A 23,345-nucleotide genomic window follows, 5' to 3' on the forward strand; every position below is an offset into this window, starting at 1 on the left:
AAGTCGGCTTTTCTGAAGTCAAGGACTTCTGTGTTGCTGACTGACTTGCCAGCTTTACGGCGGATGGTGAAGGTGATCAGCTTGTGGTCGCTGTCACCCAACTTCCCATCAATCACTAGGTCGCCGATTAGGTCATCCCCCGTAGCCAGTACCACGTCAAGCAGTGCTTTGCCTCTCGTTGGCCCATAGGCTTACACTTAGATTCATACAATTCTAAAAAATAAGCCATGTTATATGGAAATGTGTAATATTCCTTAAATGAAACATGGGTTGGGCATCCAACTGCCATCCAAGGCAGAAGACTGGCTATCATGTTAAGTATATTTTCTCCTATATATAACTAGCAGAGTCACTGAAGAACCATAAAATTAGGTGCTCAGAATATCACTGACATTTTTTCCCCAAGGCTCTCTGCAAGCACTTTTTAAAAATTTATTCCTTGGACCCATGCTGTTCCTTGGACCCATGCAAATTACTAGAATGAAGCAAGTCCAAAGGCTGCCCTTCTGACATGTCTCAGTGTCATAACAGAATCGAGTAACATTTTGTTCCTTACAGATTTAGATGTCTGTAAAAAAAAACCAAAAACAAATTCAGCATGTATGCCTACACATACACACTGAAATCTTAAGAGTTGGACTTGACAGCATAGAAAAGAGCTGGAGGACTACTTATTATCTGCACTACTGAATACTTGTTGCAAATCAGGCCTGATTTACATCCTTAGCAATCTCATAGAAATCAATGGCAGGTCACAGCACAATGTAATCCCTAATATAAAACATTACAAACCAATGGGATTACAGGCATAAAAGTCCTTGCATTCAAATGAAGTTTCAAGATTGTGGCAGAGGTGTCCAATCCTGCAAGTAACTGAACACACCCAAGAACAGTGGTTCTCATTCTCTCCAAGCTTTCTTACAAGACCAGCTTTTCTAATAGATGTACTATGAAGCTCTTAACTTGTAAATCCCATGACCCCAAGTTGGGGAACCACTGTTCTAGAAAGTTCAGTGCTGTCAACTGCCATAAACCTTATGCTTGAATTGAGAAGGATAGTACATGCCCTATACAGTAGATGGACTTGGTAGGTTCATTGCTCTTCTGAGGCTATTACGAGTGTTATCTCCATTATAGGTTCAGGGAATACTGCTGCAATCAATGTTTTCTAAAACAGGGGGACAAAAAGCTTTCTGGGTCAAGATACTGGGTACATGGAAAATGACACACCCAGCAACTGACAGGAAATCTTGATAGTGATTTATGCCCTGCCCTATCCACAAAAGGCTTGGAGTGGCTTATAATAGCAGATGAACAAACCACCAGATTAAAAAAAAAGACATCAGACTCCCCAGTTGGCACCCCTAAAACTTTAAAGCAGCCCACCCCATTCACTCCCTCCCATTTCCTTGCATAATACCCAGGAAAACAAACCCTATGCCACATCCCAACTGTACTTTCCAACACTTCATTCACACAAAACATCTTTACACCCCCTCCTCCCCCACCTGCTCACTCATTCCCACTCTCCTGCTTCACACCCAGGGGAGATGAGCATGTCTCCCAAGCCCATACTCCCCCCTCCCCCCATAGAGGGTCTGAAATTTGGATCATGATAAGATACTAAACAGAAAACAACAATTCAAATAAAGAATACTTACCTAGAAAATCTGCATACATGTACTCAGGAACCCTTTTTAATGTAGTCTATTTGCTTTAAACAAATTTAAATGAAGTCTATTTGCTTTAAACATTACTGTTGATAATAGCAATTATAATAGTAATACCTGCCATAATGGCCAATCAAAAGAGAAAAAAAGATAATGGTTCTTGGGTTGCCAGCTCCCAATTAATTAATTAATAAATATAATTTGTATGTCCAAATATCAAAGCCAGGCTAATATACAATTCAGACATATTATGTGCCTGAGGGTTTTTTTCTTACTTCTGTAAAATTTTAAAACAAGTAAAAGTGCAAAGTTGTCTTTTCCCTAAATATAATACAGATTTAATATAATTTTTTTCCTAAAATCTAAGGGATAGTTTTCAAACAGTCACAGGTTAAGCAGATGATTCAGTCTAGGATCTACTTGACGTATATACATTCCTGTAAAGCTAAGATTTTCAAAGGCACTGAAAGGCCTAAATAATTACAAATTATTACAAAATATACACATGGAATATTTGACCTGCATTTGTACTTCCAACCAGCTATCGAGTAAAAGGTAGGTTCTTGTTTATATAGATATTTAGAATGTGGCCAAATGTGGGAACATCTGAAATCCCTCTTAAAGCTCATATGAAGCTGGCAATTGACTTGATGAAAACCCAAATGCAAAACTATGGGAATATAGGATTACATCAAATACACAAATATAAGATGATCAGGATAGGTCTGTGCTTAAAAAGGAGATTATTGCTTAAGTGGGGAACAACTCTAAAAATTGGAATGACTTTTTTCAAATGCCTCTTCTTGACATCGAAGGTGCCGAGTCTACTCAGCTCAATCCTGAAGTATATGGCAGTTGGGGGCACCTCGGACCACATCCAAATCATCATAGTATCATTGTGCCTAATCCAGAAAGAGCAATCCAGGTCAATCCTGTTCCAAAACCACAAAGCTTCTTAGGCATGTAGATTTTAGCTGAAAAAATACCAAGACACCTAGACTCAACTATCGTGTATGCTCTCATGTTCAGTGGCTTCTAAAATCCATCTAACTGCCCAATTCCTTAAGTGGCCATAGACCATGCCTAGGAAGTACTTGATCCTGAGAGTGTACACATAGTTCATTACAAAATACAGCTAGTACTGTGCACTAGATCTAATAGCCTAGTGGTTAGAGCACTCAGGAAGAGGGTGGCCTGAGTTTGAAGCCCAGCCTAGTGGTTATATCACTCCCCTGAGGAGTCTACGGTGATGAAAAGATTTAATTTTTTGTTTTTTAACAATTGACGGTATAATTAACAAGTATAAAGAGTTCTGGCAGAAAGGATTTGAACCTACATTTCACCACCTTCTGAGCATTGTGCTATAATCAGCAAACAGCAGGTTAGGCATTATCCAGTATTCCTTCTGAAGCTGGATCCTTGAACTGCCAAGACAAGGAGATATGTAAAGCCAGGGAGGAGGGAACAAAAGCAGACCTCAGTGAGTTGAATGCCGCTTTGGAGGTAAAGGGGACCCTGGATTCTAATCAGGATTCTTGCACCGCATGGGGCAAAACTGTTCTCCACCCATACCATCCACTGAATATTATTATGCATTGGTTCAGCTTCAAGAAGAGGACTGCAGAGGGGACTAGATTATGCTTAACCTGTGGCCTTGTGGTCTTGGGCTAAAACATGGGAGAGCCCTCCTCATTCTCCTCCAGTACTAACATTGTGGTTTTTGTTGGGTATAATTTTGTGATTTCTCCTTGCCTAGGACATGCTCACATAAAACCATACACCTTCCAAACCACAGCACAGCCTAGTGCACATACTTCCACACACTGTGTTAGTGACAAAACTAGCAGTAACTCTATAACTGCCATTTATGCATATAAAGGAAAAAATAATTTTGTTTTGTTATTTATACCTGCACAAGAAAAGTAGCAGGCTACCAAATAGAAATTCTCCTCAGTCTAATGGAAAGCGAGTGTGAAATGTATTTAACTACTTCTATGGCTATAAACGACTACTCAATGTTCAAGCGAGTAGAAAATTCAGGCCTTTTGTACTTAAAGCAATCAGAATCCCAGCAATATCTGTATTTTACTAATTCTATAATTTAAGTGTCCTATTGAATGCCAAAGACAAGCTAAAAAGCAACCTTTCTAAAAGCAGTTTGGTATAAAAATGCATAAAGTATGTATATTTCCACAATATACTAGATTAGAATAGGCTCATAAATGACAGCTTTGCTATTTAAAAATCACATATTTGATCTAATATTCTGTATGTTAGTAGTCTCTAGAGATGCCCAGATATAACCACTTATAGATAGGGGTGCACAGATACAGATTTTTGGGGTGATACCAATAGCAGATTTTTAAGAAGGCATTATCAGCCAATACCATATCTGATTTCCAATACAATATCTGATTTCCCATATGCAGCTGGGCAGCTTGAAGAGCTGCATGCAGCTTGTAAGTCTGTTGTAGTGGAAGGGAAGGGGGAAGGCGTGGGGAAGATCGAGGTCCCTGTGGTAAGGGAGGGACTGGGCTAGGGCAGGTGCTGCCTAGCTGGGGAAAGGCAGAGCATGGGAAGGAGCTGCAGCTTATGTGGGGGGGCGCAGGGGTGGCTTCTGCTACTGCATGCACCCCAAGAAGGCATGGGGGAGAGGGGGCGTGTGCCACCTGGCTCTCCATGGGGCAGGCTGCAGCTGTGGTCTGGGGCCAGAGTGGTGCCGGGCTTTTCTTGACAGGGCTTGGCCTGGGCTGCACTCAGGGTGGGCAATGGCAACACTGGGAGGGGGTTGGGGGAGCTGCAGCTACTCAATTTTTGCCATAGCCCCCCTCAACCCACTTTCCCAGGGCCACCTGCTCTGAGCACACCCCGGCCTAGCCCCTGCTGGGAAGAACATGGCACAGCTCTGGTCCCAACCCACAGTGGCAGCCACCCTGCCCTTCACAGATCCAAGGGCACATGTCCCCCCATGCCCTTCTGGGGTGTTCGCAGTGGCAGGAGCTGCCCCTCCCACACCCCCTGGAGGAGCCACTGCTCCATTCCACACCCTGCCCCACCCCAACTAGGCAGTGCCTGAGCCCCACTCCCTCCTTCACCACAGGGGCCTTGATCTGTGTCCCCATGCCCCTTCCCTCCCCCCTCCCCTTCCACCACACCAGACCTACCAGATGGACGCAGTTCTCCAAGCTGCCAGGCTGTGCTCCTCACCACCTGCATACTGTGCTGTGGCTGTGTACATGCATTAGCTATTTATTGGCCAAATTATCAGCCACATCAAGCCGATTTCCAATACAGACAATTTTGTTTATATCGGTGTTGATCTGGTATCGGACCAATGTATCAGTTTACCTATACTTACAGACATTGCTTCACAAAAAACAGCTTATTGTGAACTATATTTTATTGGAGAGTTTAGTATTAACTGTTAGAAAATCTTAAAACTCCCTCACTTTTTAATCTGGCAAGGGATTGAGTGGAAGTCACTGCTATAATCTTTGTCAACAACGCTTTCACTAAAAAGAATAAAAGGACCACAAAATATAATAATATTTGTTTTCAAAGCAAACTATGTGAGAGAGAAAGAGAGCATATACTGTATGGTACAACATATGCATAGTTAAACATATGTATATATACACCTACACATTTTGTGTTGGTTAAAGTGCATAAACAAAAATATCACACATTTGAATAAAAATGTACTTGCAACAACAGATTTTCTCTATTAAATCCATGTTTATTGCTTAAGTTTTATCACAGTGGAGATTAAATTATGCTTAATCATCCGGTCAGTGCTTTTGTACCTTCTTCAATGCCAAAAAACATTAAAACCAACCCATTCATACACTCTAAGTCCTGTTAACATTCCACCACTCATCGCCTCTATATGTTCCTTTAGTTGCCACATACTGATAGGATTGTAAAAAAATATAACTAACGGGCTTATTTATAATACCATATTCTTCAAGTATTCAGAAAGCAGTACTAATATCTGTACTGTACATTAGAAACATATTTGTAATGTTATTTATTGCTATAGGATAGAGGCTCCTGATGGAATAATAATGAAGTATTACATCACTGTGTATGAAGATGATCTCAGCCTTCTGTAATTATCACAACTTCTCCCATGTTAGTGAATAACACTAGATAAATGGGTATCTTTCTTTTCTCTTCCAGACATGGGATTTCAAACTACAAATAAATAAAGCATACACTCACAACATGTGTAGTGCAAATTCCAAGTAAACAGAATGACATGGAAATAAGCTCATAGTTGCCAACTCTGGTTCAGCAGGGCAGTTATGATTTTATGCCCATTGCTCTGCATCGCCACCCTCAATTTGAAAACAATAAAAGTCCCATGTCAGCTACAATGATTGAAAGAGATTGTTGTGGGGAGGGACCATAGCGGGGAAAGGAAGAGGCAATCTCTGTGAACTTTATACTCAGTTTGCTAGGTTTAATGTCATGCATGATATCAAACCTCTAAGTATACATTGGTTACCAACCCAGAGAATAGCTTCCATCCCACTTTCAGAGAATTATATGTTGGCAACTATGTAACATGGATTGTGTGGCCCAGACCAGTATAAGGTAATATTTTTCCAGTTTTAACTATTGAAAGAGAACATCGATAACATTGTGATTTAGAAAAAACTTAATAATAACATAATAATAATTCATAGGAAAGACATTCAACTTTTTTTTCAACAAACCCCAAATAATGGTTTGATTCTGAATTACTCCAAGGCTGAAGTAAAACCTTCTAGACTGAGCTCAAGGCTGATATTTTTTCTGTTTTATGAATTAATTATGTATTTCTTAATTATAATTTTACCCACATAGACATATTACTCATGGGGGGAAAAAGCACAAAAGCTTAAATTGCATTCTTTTTTTTTTTATGGAGAACATAAATAATTTAGGCAACACAAAAAATGTAAATAAATACGAAATGACAACTTGCTGTATGCTCTCTCATCCTTTTCTCTAAAGCACAGTCAGAGAAAAGAGGTCTAGTAGAGAAAAAAAATGCAATTTTTACCATTTTTCTTCAGTGCTCATTTTTGAGAGTGTTCTTTTCTATGGCTGCTTTCTCAATCTGCAACTTGTTAATTGCTGTGTGTCAACCACTGGTAAAAATTACTTTATTTAAACATCATTCTTATAAACATGTCAAACTTTCAACCAATATAACACAGAGCTAGCTCTAAAATACGTTAAGCTAACAGATGGATATATTACAAAAAAGGAAAACTTTGCACGTAAAAAAGAAACCTTTCCTTATCTGGGACACACACATTCAGATATAAAAACTGAGAAATCATAAATATGGTCATTGAATTACTTTGGAGAATTAAGGCTTCTAAAAACATCAGTGCCAAAATAACCTCTCTGCATCAGTATTAAGAATATAATACATTTTCTATTTTAGGTTGTGCTTTTTTTTTGTTTTAAGACTTTTCTTAGTTCTGTAGAATTCCATCACATAAGATTACATGTTGTAGGGGAGAGTTAGAACTGTTTATTGAGGTTTTATTTTAAGTAGTTGTTAGACTAAGTTACAGCGATAAAATTCAATTATGGATCTGATTCGTTACTACTGTACACAGACGGTTGGCTCATTTCACCTTTTTTTCGTGTTTAATGTGGCCATTTCTTCTATATTTGCCATTTGGGATCCCATTTTGGTAATGTCCATTAATGGTACTATGTTCATCACGTGACCAAAGATGTTTGCTCTTTTTGTGAATAAACTTTGCAATCCTGGCCAAAATGTAATAAAATAAGGCAGCACCAAGTAATACAACAACGGTGATATCCAGTAAGAAATACTGATATGAAGACAGGCCGTAAACAGCCGCACGCAGATGCTGTGCTCCGTTGTGCCGGAGGATGTAGTTAATCCAGTATACTGTCCGATTAACAGGATGCCCAGGTTGGTCTCTGTGAATTTCAGACAGCTTCTTGGCCCGTTGTTTGTAGCTGTGTGGGAAAGAGACAAATCAAGTGACAAATTAAGAACATTACCTAGCTTTCAGTCTTAAATGTCCCCATAGCTCTTTGTACATATCTGAACAGCACGGGACATTTTTGCGTAAGTCATATAACTGAGAATGACAAAGAGTAGCAGTTGCAGCTGTTTCAGGAGCCCTCATACATCATGGTAAATTCTCTTCAAGGTAACAGTAAAAAGCATGAAAAAATGGATATTAAGAATGCATGTGCGTCCACTGATATAGCAATGTTTACCTCTGTGAAGTGGGTTCTAAAATGACACACAGGTCTTGTGCTGGCCTGCAGTATGGGCTAAATTTCATACGGAATATTAAGTGCATCACGCTGGAGATGTTTCTTCCTCCCTCTGTAAGTCAACACATAAAAATAAACCTTTTCTTTTCTAGGATACACATACAGGCAACCCTCGCCATTTGTGGGGATACATTCTCATATCTCCCACAAATGGTGAAATCCGCAAATAAGGCACTGCATTCATGAACGCATTGCCCTCAGCAGCTTGGGGGGCAGGGGGAAGGGCACAGCTCCAGCGGCAACAGTGGGAGCCTGGCGGTGGCAGCAGGAGCTTGCTGGCAGCAAGCACAGAGCTCCCCCAACAGTGTAAAAGGTGTATTTAAAATGTGGGTTCGGCATTCATGAATATCTGAAACCGCAAATGCCGAACCCACAAATAACGAGGGTTTCCTGTATTCAGGTGCAATACACTGTTCATTTATACTCCTGTCGAGACATACTCTTGTAAAGTGATGTTTCACTATCTCTAATGTAGTTTGAACAGGACAGCTTTTTATATTATATAACACACCAAATCTTTCCTTTTGGGACATGGATGCCAACTTTTAGTTTTAAGGAAAAGAACATCCCAGTCACCTGATCATAGGAGACTTTTTTCTGCTTTCTGTTGCAGGACAAGGATATTACTAATAGGACTTTTATTCTTTTAGGATAGAACAAAGCTATGACCAAATAAATTAGCTGATAGTAACAAGATTTTAATTAAAGGGAAAAATAGCTGGGGAATTTTATGATTCACAATCTGAGGTAAGAAGTCAAAGACTGCCTACAAACCTTGTCCCATCAATTCAGTAAACCCTACTCTGGTGTAGTCTAAAAACTCCTACAGTATAATGCCCTAGACAACCAGCTGCAACTTTCAACTACTTAATTTACAGAGATTATGTACTACAAATGACAAGGCTGATTTTGGACTATGATCTAAAATACAACCACTCCTTCTCTAACACTTTAATATTATTGAACACTATTGAACAGGAGGCATTTAGTACTTCTCTAGTCTGATTTTCCTTACATTAGCTATGGTGTAAACCCAAGAATGCTTCCTAAGAACATGAATTATTACCCATGGCAGTGCTATTGTGAGGCAGATGATATTAATCACACAGTCAAAGGCTACACAGGCAAGCTGCTTTTGTTCACTGACAGCTGACAGTAATTTATTATCAGAGATGGTAACTTCTCCAAGGTCCTTTCTGCAAGCCCACATACTGGTGTAACTTCCTTTACTACAAGATCATGACACAAGCCACATGCTTTGGGTTCCAGTCTCATTATCTGTCACATATAAAGTTTCTAAAATCTTAAAAACATTTCTACATTCTTCTGTGACTAGGGAGCCATCAGGCCCCTTTACCTCATCCCCATTATTGGCAAATCTTCAGACAATGTAGCAGAGAGAGACTAGGTCTGATTCAGCCAGTGAATCTTAGAATGTTGGTCTATAAAACTCAATAGGAACAACACATTCCCTCCACGCACAAGAAAACAGAGCAGGCTTTGGCTACTATATCACATTCATGTCACCCTGATATTTTACCTATATCTAGGTCAGGTAATCGTATCATTGGATCCTAGGTATTTTGCCCTTCATGTTCATACTGAATAGTGCATTACCTGTCAAACTATTCAGTCTCCAACCTGCCAATGCTGAAATCCCTTTCTGTTCTCTTTCTGTCATTGCATGCCCCAGAATAGATACCTTATCCAGAGTGTCTGGATAGTTATTGCCAGATTTAGAGGAAAATTCAACTAATTAGCCTTACCCTGTAACTACCAGATAAACAAGAACTCCAGATACTAGACCAAGATGGGCAGAAGGAAGTGATTAATATCTGCATATGAAAAAAATGACCACAACATGAGGTCCAGCCATGCTATCATGAAATCCAATTCATAAATCAAAACTTTTGCTGAATTCTGATGCACACTTGAGCCCACAGATTCATAATCTTTTTTTGTGATACAAATACTTAACTGAAAAACCTTCATAACACACCTAGCCCAGCCAAGATAAATTACCTGTTAGGATGGGCGGGGGAACAAAAACCAAAATAAAACCCTTAAAACCAAGCTACTGGATTTAAAGACAAGATGGCACCATACCTACAGGTTAGGGAACTCCCCTCTTGTCAGCACGGAGGCGGAAAGGGATCTGGGGGCATCATTGACTCCAAGATGAACATGGGCCGGCAGTGTGGAGAGGCAGTTCGGAAGGCCAACCGCACCTTGGCATGCATCCACAGATGCATCTCAAGCTGGTCCAAGGAGGTGATCCTCCGCCTCTATGCGGCACTGGTCAGGCCACAGCTGGAGTATTGCGTCCAGTTCTGGGCACCACACTTCAAGAGGGATGTCGACAGCATGAAGAGGGTCCAGAGGAGGGCCACTCGTATGATCAGGGGACAACAGGGCAGGCCCTATGAGGAGAGGCTAAGGGACCTGAACCTGTTCAGCCTCCATAAGAGAAGGCTGAGGGGGGATCTTGTGGCCTGTTATAAACTAGTCAGGGGGGATCAGCGGGCATTGGGGGAGTCACTGTTCCCCCGAGCACCGCCAGGAGTGACCAGGAATAACGGTCACAAGCTGGCAGAGGGTAGGTTTAGGTTAGATATCAGGAGGCGCTACTTCACGGTCAGGGCGGCTAGGGTCTGGAACCAACTTCCAAGAGAAGTGGTGCAGACTCCTACCCTGGGGGTCTTTAAGAGGAGGTCAGATGAACACCTTGCTGGGGTCGTTTGACCCCAGTAGTCTTTCCTGCCATGGCAGGGGGTAGGACTAGATGATCTGCTCAGGTCCTTTCCGACCCTGGAAACTATGAAACTAAGATGGGCAGAGTCCTTCTTAATATCTATTTTTTTTATTTATAGCATGGGACTAATAAACTGTAAAATGTGAATATTCCAGCTGATGGGGAGGTTTGACCCCAGGAAATGCCGGGATCAAAAAAACCCATGCCTAAAAAAAGTGGGGTGGTGCACATGACGGCAATGCGTGCCACCCAAAACCAGAGCTTGGCCAGCTGAAGCCATACTCTGGCTTCTGGCCAGACTCCCTCCTACAGGAGTGCTGCACTTGAAGCTCCCAGAGGCCCCCAGGACCCCAAGTAAGGCTGCTGGGGCCAGCACAGTTGCTGGCCTCTGCTTCCCTTACCCCACCTGGGGCACAGTGTACCATTGCTACTTGTCCCTGGGGAAACGCACATTCCCACTTGTGGGGATGCACCAAAAGACTGTATTATTTGTACTCAATTGTGCATACAAATCTTGATTTGCATAAATATTTTAATGCACAAATATATTTTTGTAAACATTTAACACACAGTTACAAATTAGAGAAAAACAATTCCATACCTGGGATCATTAATGACTTTCACAAGAGCTTCATACAATTCACCCTCAGTTATTGTCTTCCAGTTTAATAATATTCCCATGCCTTTGGCCTGCACGCGGGTCATAGTATCATAATGGTCTCCAAAAAGGGGAATTCCTACCACGGGCACTCCGTGGTACATGGTTTCAAAAATACTGTTCAAACCACCATGACTAAGGAAGGCTTTAATGTTAGCATGACCTAAATAGGAGAACAGTGAGGTAAAGGAAAGAAAATGCTTTACATACATGAGTATATTATAGTCATTGAAGCTAGAAATGTAAAAGGCCAATTATTTCATTCAGCTTCTGCTAATCTAATGTGAAAACCAATAGGAACTATTTTACTAAATATGTCCTGACAAGTGTCAACTTTCCATTGCTTTGATTAAAGAAGGTATATTTAGTTGCTCAAACTAGGTAAACATATGCCTAAGCATCTTCTTAAATCAAGGTCAGAGGTATTTTGTAATACATGTTCTCTATTATCTCATAATCTAATATACAAGATAAGGTATATCAACAACACAAAAATATCATTTTACATTAGTGGTTAAAAATAACTGATATAAAGCATCTACTGTTGGCTGGCTAGTGTTGATTACTACCATGGGTACACCATTTTAAATACACTGGGGATACTATTTTTACTCCTAATGACTCTTAGAAATTTAATGACACCACTGTGGACTCTTCTTTTCTCTTATGGGGCTTACTTTGGGATGGCATGGTCTAACTGTAATATTATTTTATCAAATGGTGCCAAGCTCTAGTAGTAAAGTCAGACTCAACCCCATATTAGTCAATTAATTTCCGCACATTTGAAATGCAGATAGCTAAGTCACTAGAAATATGAGCAGGGAACTGCCTAACCAACAGGAATGCTGAAGAGGCAGACGTTTCAAAAATCCTGCTTCTGTTTCAGACATACAGGGCATGTCTACATGTTGCCCTACAGTGACATAGCAACATGGTATGTTGCTGTACAGTGAGCTACAGCAATTTAGCCATCACATGTATAGCGCGCCGCTAGGGCAATGTAGTGGCAAAATCTACCCAGGCGCCATGTGCATGGTGCAATAACTGCCTGTTCTGCACCACGCTTTAGTATTTCCAAAACAAACTACTAAAGTGCAGCAACATGTAGATGTGCCAACAGTCTCCTACTTGCAGTCTTGAGTTAAATGTCTATATGGAATTAGGAACCTAAGTTTATCCTTCATGTGTGGATATTTGAATAACTGACTCTTTTCTTTAAATGAATGGCTGGTGATGGTGTTACCTGGTCTTACAGAACAGCCTAGATGTTAGAACATGATCCAAAAAATGGGCTGTAGGCCATTCTCAGTCTGATTAAGGATGGTGTGTCATAACCACCATACTCTAGGACAAGCTGGGTGGTACACTCTTGACCCCCCACTCTCACCTCTATTCAAGGTAAACTACTGGACAGACAAGATTTCCATTGTTATAGGGCTAGGAAGACAGCAAGCAAGACTGTAAGGAAATCTACTTTCCAGTCACTGATGCAGGGTTATAACCAATGACTGCCTAATCAGGGACTGGAACCCAGGACTTCACCTTCCCAAGAAGATGCTTCATCCTGCTGTTTTAAATAACTGATTTTACAGTAAAACAGTGTTAAGTGTCTGAACTGTACACATCCTGACTAAAAAGATTCAGGCTACTCCACTGTGTACTCACCAAGGAGGTCATTTTGCGGTAGCCATTCTATAAGTTTTGTATTGTTTCCTAAGTTCTTCGGTTTGTTTCCTGAAAACCTAAATTAGACATGAGACAGAATTATTTCAAAATGAATTCTCAGAACTCTGAAATTGATAGTCTTGAAACATACCATCAAACTAACTGGTCCCTGATTTTTTAATAGATCTTCACCCCATGTAGACAGGACTTAATTCAATCTCCATACAATGTAAATATCTCAGCCACACAGCTGAAATACTGTAAAGTAACGGACCAAAAACTACAGAATGATTCCTTAATTACTCAATTTTCCTGTACTATAATTGGCAGCGTGTGTGCGTGTGCATGCTTGTGTGTAGTTCTTTTGCAAAACTGGTGTAATATACAAACCTTCTATTCTGATTGGCTGAAGTCTATTCTTAAGCAGAGCAGGACATTTCCCTAGCTCCACTATAAGCATTTTCTGATTACTACTATCATTTATATTCTTTTACTAAGAACTTCTGAATCAACATGTCAACAGCCAACAGGTAACTCAACATTTGAGGACCTCTCAGCTTTTCAGTCTAACCTATCTCCTGATACTAATTTAATTTGAAAAGGAAATGCTGTTAAGAGGTAGGAGAAGAGCATGAGCTAAGTCAGCTAATTAGAAAAGATACCAGTAAAGACACTGGGGGGAATCATAATTTCAGGCAGCCACGTTTGCAGTGAATACTGCTTTCAAAGGAGCTTGAGGTTGTTAGGTACATAACTCCCTTTGAAACCCCAACTCAATTGGGTTACAGTTCTAGTCTGTAGGAATATATATAATGAGTCTTGAAAATGTTTAAAGATTTATGGCAGTCACACCCATTTAACAGGAGAGATGGGCTCAGGACTGCACGGTAAGTATGTGAAGGTGTCCTCTGTTGATTTGGTAACAACCACGTAATGGGTTAAGGCTCTTTGGCTCAAAGAATATAGTTTTTGCTTTGTGTAATAAACATCCACATATTACCAGTAAAATAATGTTGTTTTAGAATTAAATTACACTACACACGTAATTTTTTTTAATGCTGTGCTATTTATCTCTAAATTATATAATGTAAAAAAAGTCACAATCTTTGACTATAACTTTATGGAGGAATAATAAGGGAAATTTACCTCATAAAATTTTAATTTGTTATACTTCTCTTCCTCCATTAGACAACAGAAAAAAGGAAGACAAGCAGAAATGGATTTCCACTTAAAATGACTTATAAATGTTAATTATAAAGGAAACAGTCCACCTGCTCTTTAGCCAGAAATAGACTTCCAAAGGTGACTGATCAAAAGAACATAAAGACCAGGGCAATATATTCAAACTTCTCATGAGGTTAGGCTCCTAAATTCATACTTAAACAACAAATAAGCTATCCTACTTTTTTAAATTGCTGAACGTTCAGCAACTCCCTCTAAAGTCAATGAACACCTAACTGTTTTACCTTTCTAAATATCAAGTCACTCAGGTGACTAAAAAAAAGCTCCTGGTTTTTTTTGAAATACTGACTCATCACTCCCACTCCAAGAGAGGGGAAGACAATCTCTCAGCTACAGGGAAGATGAGGTTAAAAAAACCTGATAGAAAAGAGGTAGTGATAAGAAATGTGGAAGTTATGACAAACCAGTTAACAATAAAGTATTCTTCTAGTTATTCATCTCTTTATCTCCCCAAAAGGAAAATTTATTGACAGATATTTGCACTATAGAGCTGAAAGCCTTTTGAGAGATTTGTTTGTAAGCCAAGCTGCTCAGGAAATGCTTTATAAAAATTTTTCCCATGTAAAATTTTGTTGAATTATTCTCATATACATTTTCCAGGGAAAATGATTATAACAATTAAAACATGATCTTAAAAACAGTAAGGTTTTTCAATTAAAACTTAGTATCTGCTATAGAAAGCATGCTCTCTTCAGACACAATAAGTTTCGTCAAAAACCCAGTTTTCTGTCTAATAATGTTTGAAAACACATAACAAGCACATCTCCACGGAGATTTGTGAACCATAATTTTATGCCTAGGTTTATCCCTGAATTGTCAACCAACATATTTCAATATAAAATTATATGAATCTTACCCAAAATTATTTTGGTTACAATTGGTTAAGACAGGGGTATCAAATATACGGTCCCTGGGATGGATTCAGCCTGAAGAGCCCTATTATCTGGTCTCCAGTACTGTCCTTGGGTTTGAACTGACCTAAACCAGCCCCGTGAATAGGGCATGGGACAGGCACCACATATGGCACCCTCTGTAAACTGTCCTGCATGAGATGCCTGCCCCAGGCACTCCTGGATATGTACCTCACATGGTGCCTGCTTCAGCTGGTCCAGGACCAGTGCTGTACATGGTGCCATAGTCCTCAACTGGCTAAGGCAGGCACCTGCTCGTGCAACACAGTTGTGCACTGGCTACTGGGGTTGTCTTGTACAGTACAGATCCCAGAGCAGCCAGAAAGGTCACTGTGGGCAGCACAATACAGCCAGATCAGGCACTGCATGTAACATGATGCCTGCTCCCATCAATCTGGGATCTGTGCTATGTATGATGCCTGCCCTGGCCTGACTATGCCACCCCAGCGTCCATTCTAGACACTCTGATTTCTACACTGCAAACAGTGCCCACCCCAGCCACTCTGGGATGCTGGCCACATGGAAACGCAGATCCCACAGTGGCCAGAGTAGGTGCTGGATCTGACACTAGGGGGAAGGATGGAGGGAGCGGTCCAGGCTCCATGTCACTCATGAAACCCGTGGAGCTAGACGAGTTTGACCCCCCCTTGGTTAAGAGGAATGTAATAAGGTATATCAACTCCTTCCAGGCAGAGAGTGATTTTGGGTAGAATGAAGAGTATAAACACCTTTTTGCAGCAAACAGCTAGTAGTGAGAAGATGGAGGAGTAAGAAGGCACCTCAAATTCAGGAGTGAGACAAGTCCTGAAACGCTCCTTGTTTTAGTGGGTGGACTGATGGAAAACCCAGTGGTGATGGGAAAACCTTTAGAATGTGTTAAACCTATTCTAATGCTGCTGACGTGCACTGTTTGAAATAGGAAAGATGTTATTTCTCAGGAAGCACTCGGATATTTAAATAATCTTTCTAGAGGAGCAGGTTGTGAATGTGATGGAGAGGATCACAAAAAATTTGTTCACATTGTATCCTAAGCTATTGTACAGTATCGTTATCTTTTGCCACAAGTATTGTTGCATTTCTTTGGTATAGGAATGAATCTAGTTTATCTTTCCACATGAAAGCCAATTTGTAAGTGTTAATCATCTATATTATAGCTCTCCATCTGGCCCTGTTGAAATGGATCAGCAAAAGTTCTGTATGTTTAAAATAAACTGAGTGGAACAAAATTAGGAATTGTTCTGATACCACCAGAGTGAAAATTATTCTACAGCAGAGTTTCTGGGAAAGTGTGGTAAAACCAAAATATATTAGATGGGTGAAATTAAGAGAACCACCCCCCCACCCTTGAAAAAAAGTAGTAAAAGGAGCCAATGGTCCCGGTTTAATGAAGTTAGCAGATTATATGAGAATTCCTTGGTGAATATCCAGTATCTTTGGATCCTTACAGAGTAATTGTTGAGGCCCTGGTTAATGCTAGCCAATTTTCTGGCATGCTTTATTGTAAGACATTGTTTGACCTTTCTTGATATGCTGCATTAATTAAATGGATTCATTCTCAACTCTTCAGACTACTAAGAATGAAAATAGTCACAAGGAATAGAAAAGACCAATGTAGTATGGTTTATGTCATGGGTTTGCTACCAGGACATGTCAAAATCGTTTGTGAGAGCTGGTAGACAAAGTCATTCGAAGATAAAACTGGTTTACACCCAGGCCACAGAATCAAAGTGATTCTGCAATATATATTATAGAGCAGGATCAAAGCTCTACACAGATGATCTAAGCAAAAAGAACCTTTCTTTTCTATGGGTAAGAAGCACTGCAATATGAACTTCCCTCTTTTCTTTCATCTTTTATGCATGAGGACTAGAATAAAAGACAGAAACACAAGTGAGCTGTACAGTTCTGGAACTCTTCTCTTTCTGGAAAAGAGTGACCAAGTGGTTTCCTGATATTAGCTTTCACTGTCAAGCTATGTACCTCTTACCTTACATGAATATATGGCTATATTGGCAATAAACAGTACACATTTATTGTACACATTTGTTCTTTAAAAATATGTCTTCAGTTTTTGCAGTGCTATAGTCAGACTTGGCTATCTAAAAGTGGGCTTACATTTTCCAAAATGAGACTTTTTTTCTAAAATTAAGACAACCTTTAGCAGACTTCTAGATATAACAACCTTAGATTTTTGCTTCTAATACGGAAATGTTAATAAAGCCATTATAGAAAAAAAAAAAAGAATGGGGAGGGGGGACAACACACTGGATCACTGTGCTTATTGCTGAATGGCAATAATAATAAAATGTACTTAACTACAGTGGAAATGTTCTTTTGCTATGACAGTAGGAGTAGGATTGCCTGGGGAAAGACAATTCAATAAAATTTAAATAAGGTGATGTCTCCCATTCTGAACAGACTCAATAGAAAAAAAGACTCAGCAAATTTTTGTAGTGCTTTTCCTGTCCTAACATGTTACTTACATTGCTGCCTGCTGTTGAGTGGCTAATTAATTTAAACATGATGACACCTAGAAAAAGGGTGGGTCCATAAACTCAAACCAGAAGATAAGGGTTTTTTCCTTTCTTTTTTCCTTTCTTTTTTATTTATTTATTTTTTAAGATGTAAAGCAGAATTCCCCACACTCTCCAACCTTCAAATCTATTATTACCAAGCAAGCTAAGCAAGATGAATGCTTCTGGATCAGTTTAAGACGTGAAACATTCCTAACTTTCCCAGTCAGATGCTTGTTTAGAAAAAAAATCTCTACATCTGTGTAATGTTCCTGTTAAGGACTGCACATAAGTGAAAGCTAGAAGAGACCATGGCTTTCTTCCATGGTGTTTTACAGACTAGAATGAGACAAGGAAGAAAGGAAACACATGCAAGAAGGTGCAGACAAGTAAGAGACTTGATAACGGAGTAAAGTGACACAGAGCTAAGATGGGCAGTAAAGGGGAAAATGGGTAGATAAAAAAACTGAGGAATAGTAAGCAGATGAAAAAATTGCTGAGTGGAGGTAGAATTCCTATCTGAAATAACTTTTATGATAGTCCTTTCTCTGTTCTGTAATGTTTGTTTCCCTGGTTCCTCACCAAGGTGAAATCAATAGAATGTCATTCTCACTTTCTAGTATGAAATCTCTGGCCAGCAAAAATGATTAAAAATCCAAAGTACTATATCCTCACATAAACTCCTTTCCTTCCTCCTTTTCTCACAGTCTGTCATGTTATTCTTGTCTTGATAACTGTGCAAGTATATAACCTTATTATGCTTTGCCAGGAAATTGCTGCCCTTCCTTGCCACAAAGACACTGCAGTAATTCTATTTTCTACGAAAAAGTACAAAATAGAAGGAAAAATTAACCCTTTAATGAAAAAAGTTATAAAGGCAGTTTTAAGAGGTAGGAGGGGAGGTACGAGAGGTGGCACTTTAATTAGAGCAGCTCTCAAAGCAGCTCTATTTAAAGCGCCTCAGCGTCTTGTGTATCAGCATCCCCGTGCTTCCAAATGCTGGCAGGGGCATTTGAACTAAAGCTTGTTTGACAAATGTAGTTCAAGTGCCACTGCCACCACTTTTTAAATTTTGGGACACTGATACATAAGACGCAAGATGCTTCTGGAGTACAGTAATCACCACACTCCAGTAGACTCGATTAAAGGAGTCTGTTCTGATGCACTGTAGTTATAGTGTGTTGGAGCAGCGTCCGCCCTTAAGATTCTTCCTGATACCTGGGGCATCTAGATTTTGGGTGCATCTACATGTGATACCACAATGCCATAGCAACGTGCTATGGTGATGTAGCATCTGTAGGCATCTACATGTGACCAGCAGCTACTTCACCATAATGACAGGCTCCCCTAGAATAGTGAACCGCTATGGCAAAGTAGCTATTAAAAATAACTGCACTGGACATACAATGCACGTACAGTGCAGCATGGAGTGTTACTGTCCTTTGGAAGTACTAAATCACGGCACAGTAACATCATCTCCATAGTGACATAGATGTGCCCATTGTGTCCTATATTTGATTAGTCTCCAAAACCAACCCAACTCAGTAGAAAGTGACTATTCTTCAAGTTTACCTCAAATCCATAAGATGTTGTACAGCTTACCTCCAAATAACTCTCTGAGGCAATCTTGCCAGGGCTTGCGCTAACTTATTTGCTATATCTTCTGACAAATATTTCACTCCAGCTCCAAATGAGACAAGGACAAAGCCATTTTCATTAGCACCATTCACCCAGCTTTGGAGGTCCTGTTAAATCAGAAATTTATAGTCAGCACCATAAAGCATAAATGTGATTTAGAATAGAACTAAAATTACCACTAAATACTAAAAACTCTTTTTGGTCATTGCACTACTGGATAATCCAAGCCCCAAAAAGCATTTCAGTTTTATAAGTTAAGAGATATAATGAGCTGGGGATTCAGATAACATAATTTATACCAAGACTATTAAATTTCTTCTGAGGTTGGGTATAAACTTCTTACTTAACAGTCTGTTTAACAAGTGAAATGATTCTTTCCTATTTGGTCAGAATCAACAAATATATACATATCCCTGTAAAAGACTTGGGTTTGACTAGAAATGGATAGGTAATCTATCTGTATGCACATGAGTAAGATGCATAAAATGTATTAATGAAATCTCAAAATCAGAGGTTTGGTATTTGACCTCAGTGAAATAAAAAAAGGAACTTTAGAGAAGTGTGGTTTTTTTTTTACTATAGTACTACAAGTGCATCTACACAAGGAACTAGAGATTTGGGGAAAGGGACTGAACAACATTTATAAGAAGAAATTAATAGTACTGTACAAGGACAAGTTTCATTATACAAGAGGTTTTGTTTATGGTAATCTCCAGAGATAATCAAACAACGTGAAAGATTCTTCATCTTATTTACATAACTGCATAACTTCCAAGAAAACAAATTAACAATATTATAAAATAGCACTCTCCAAAAACAAACTTCCTGCCTTTAGATCCCAAACCAATAGAAAATCCTAACTTAACTTAAATCAAAGCAAAGCTTCCTTTGATTCAATGGAGTCAGAATTTTATCCTGAAAACTGGTGGTGTTGACAGGGAGAAACCAAATCTCCAAATTTCTGCAGTTCTTTCATCAAAGTATGTATTACATAAAATATGGCTCCCTAGGCAAATAAACAGCCAGTGTTATTATACTTAATGTGTTTTACTACTGTTCCTTTACTTGCTATAAATATTCTGTAAATAGAAACCCCTTCGTGATAACACTTTCAAAAACTTCTTTTGATATACACACCTATAATAAGCAATGTACCAATGGAGACAGTGGAAGCTTAGTTAAGAACTGGTTAATAAGTGTTTTTTTAGATTCACCTTGTTTGTAGTACAAGCTATTAATTCTGCAGATCCCCTGTGTATGACACAGGATACATGCTGTACGTTACAAAACAAGTTATAGGGTACATGACTAATAGATAACAAAGTAAACCCACCACCAATCTTTAACTGTTTACCGATAAACTGCAGTACAGACAAGGATATTTCTTTTAGTACTGAGCCTGATTACTCCGCTAATTAATTTCCAGGTTGTGGGCTTATCTGTGCCAGCAGAGGTCCCTAGTGAAAACTCAAGAGAAGTAGTTTTCTGCTATCCCCAACAAAGGCTAAGCTAATTAAAGTTCTGTTCTCTTGATACAGTTGTGTCTATACCAGGAGTTTTGTTGGTTTAGCTACACAGGCTAGGGAGTAATTTTTTCATGCTTCTAATTGACATAGCCAGCAAAACTCTGTACTGCTGATAAAGCCTAAGCCAGCATTTGCCTCTGAGCATTGTAGGAAACAGTGGACACATCTACACGTGAAATTAATGTGAAGCGATAAACTCTAGTGTATATTGTGCCAGAGTTTGTTCCTCCTGGGCACTGTGTTTACATGTGTGCCTGGGTCTGCAGCATGTTGAGTTGGACTGGAGATGCCCTGGCTGGCAGGGGACCCAGGGGTCGGCTTGTCAGACCGGGGCTGCTCCGTCTCAGCTCATCATGCTGCAGAGGGGCTGGATGGAGCATGAGGGTGCTTCAGTGCAGGGCTAGCCAGCAGGCAGCCCTCACACTGAAGCATCCTCCTGCCCCAGCCAGCCCTGTTAATGTTGACACATGTGTTGCTATGCAGAAAAGTACTCTGCGACAGGACAGTATTTGTATTTACAAGTAGTAACCTACAGTGGAGTTCATTAGCTTACTGCAGCATAATAGGGCCACATATGTAGACATGAAGACTTTACTGTGGAGCTAATTAGGCAGCTCTGCAGTAAATGTGCCATGCAGACATGTTCAGGGCTTCCTTAAAACAAAAAGTCTCTCCAGGTATCAATACAAAGCCCTCCCCACCATTCCTGAAAGAGGTGGTGATGGTAAAGAAAGGAGCATGGCTTAGCCGCCCAGGAAATATTGAGCACCTTCATTAGTCAACCAAAGGAACAACAACAAATTAAAATTCACCTTCTCTGACCATGCAATAGCTTATTTTGTTTGTGAAGGAAAGTGAGCCTAGCAGGAATAAGACAGATCTGTTTAACACTGGCACATTCACCCTCCCAAAAGAAGAGACATTTACATTTTAAAAATATTTTAGTTAAAAACATAAAATCATAGAAAGCAGGGCCAGAAGGGACTTCCAGAGACTATCTAGTCCAACCCCCTGCCTGAGGCAGGAGCATCCCTATCCAAATCATCCTATGCAATCTATAATCTAAACTTTAAATAAGATTACCATCAATCCTGACACAACACAGACCTAACACCCTAACCTGCCACAGGTAAAGCAGGGGAACAGCAGCAGGCAATATCCTGCTTCTATAAAATGTTGTCAATATATTCACTAGAGATCCTAGGTAAAAAGCCATGCTCCACACTGAAAGACAAACCCCCCACAGTCCATACCAATTTGACCATGGAATAAAATTCCTTCCTGACCCCAAATACAGCAATCAGTCTGACCCTGAGCAGAGGGACAAGACCCTGGCTATGGTCTCAGCATGAGCAGTGGCACACCCCAATCAAAATGCCCAGCCTTAGATGTAGCCAATACCCAATGCCACTGAAGTGGGCCTAAAAACACCCTTACCCATGTAGCAGAAAGAGGGGCACAGGGGCAACCAGCAAAGCCCAGAAACACTAGAAATACCCATAATAGAGAATAGCCATAGGTACACACCTAGATCATCCCTGGCTAGTGGCTGTCCAACCTGTTCTTGAGCACCTCCAGTGATGGAGAGTCCACAACTTCCCTAGGCAGTCTTTTCCACAGCCTCACTATTATAACAATCAAGAAGTTTTTCCAGATATCCAATTTAAATTTTCTTTGATGAAACTTCAAACCACTGGTCAGTGTCTTCCTCTCCACAGCAAGAGAGAGAAGGAGTTTTCCCTCACCTTTATGGCAGTCCTTCAAGTATCTGAAGTCTGCTATAATATGCCCTCTTAAGGACCTTTTCTGAGTGCTGAACTTTCCTAGCTCCTTATGCCTCTCTTTATATAACTTGCTTTTCAAGCCCTTTATCATTTTGCCTCTGGACCTTCTCTAATTTCTCCACATAGTTACAGTCTCAGCAAATAGGCCAGCTATGTATTACAAACTCAATTTGCTGTCACTACGGATAATCACTTAGTGTAATTACAATTCGCATTACTACTACTATTATCATTATATACAGAATGCTAATTATTCATTTTCTTAGGAAGACAGTTTTGCTTTCACTTTCCAGAAAAACTGTAAGCTGTAGCTACTTTGTAACTGAACTGAGTACAAGGAAAATGGACTGAGGGTAACATTTATTAATGGTTTGGACAATGGGACTGAGTGCACATTTAGCAGATTTGCAGATGACACTAAGTTGGGCTGAGCTGCAGATATGCTGGAGGGTAGGACTAGGATCCAGTAGGACCTGGATAAACTAAAGAAATGATTCAAAATCAATAATTCAACAAGGGCACGTGAAAAGTCCTGCAGCTGGGATGGAATAACTGCATGCACAAATACTGATTGGGAAATGAGAGGGATCTTGGAGTCAGGATTGACTCCAGGATGAATATGAGTTGCCAATGGGACAAAGCAATAGGCAGAGCCAACTGCACCCTGTCAT

General features: G+C 39.9%; 1 protein-coding gene across 1 annotated transcript in view; it reads right to left on the minus strand.

Annotated features, from left to right (window-relative positions):
• Positions 1 to 5,385: 5,385 nt before the first annotated feature.
• The window catches only part of UGT8 (UDP glycosyltransferase 8), a 47,306-nt gene continuing 29,346 nt past the window's right edge, over positions 5,386 to 23,345 (minus strand). The window contains exons 2-5 of the mRNA XM_019534055.1: positions 19,329 to 19,471; positions 13,061 to 13,137; positions 11,339 to 11,558; positions 5,386 to 7,658 (exon numbers count right to left, since the gene is read on the minus strand). Coding sequence (XP_019389600.1) covers positions 7,295 to 7,658; positions 11,339 to 11,558; positions 13,061 to 13,137; positions 19,329 to 19,471 — 804 coding nt within the window. The 3' untranslated portion in view covers positions 5,386 to 7,294. The remainder of the gene's footprint in view (positions 7,659 to 11,338; positions 11,559 to 13,060; positions 13,138 to 19,328; positions 19,472 to 23,345) is intronic.

The sequence above is a fragment of the Crocodylus porosus genome, unplaced genomic scaffold (genome assembly GCF_001723895.1).
Source record: "Crocodylus porosus isolate Cpor-Errol unplaced genomic scaffold, CroPor_comp1, whole genome shotgun sequence".
In the NCBI taxonomy this organism is placed as follows: domain Eukaryota; kingdom Metazoa; phylum Chordata; order Crocodylia; family Crocodylidae; genus Crocodylus; species Crocodylus porosus.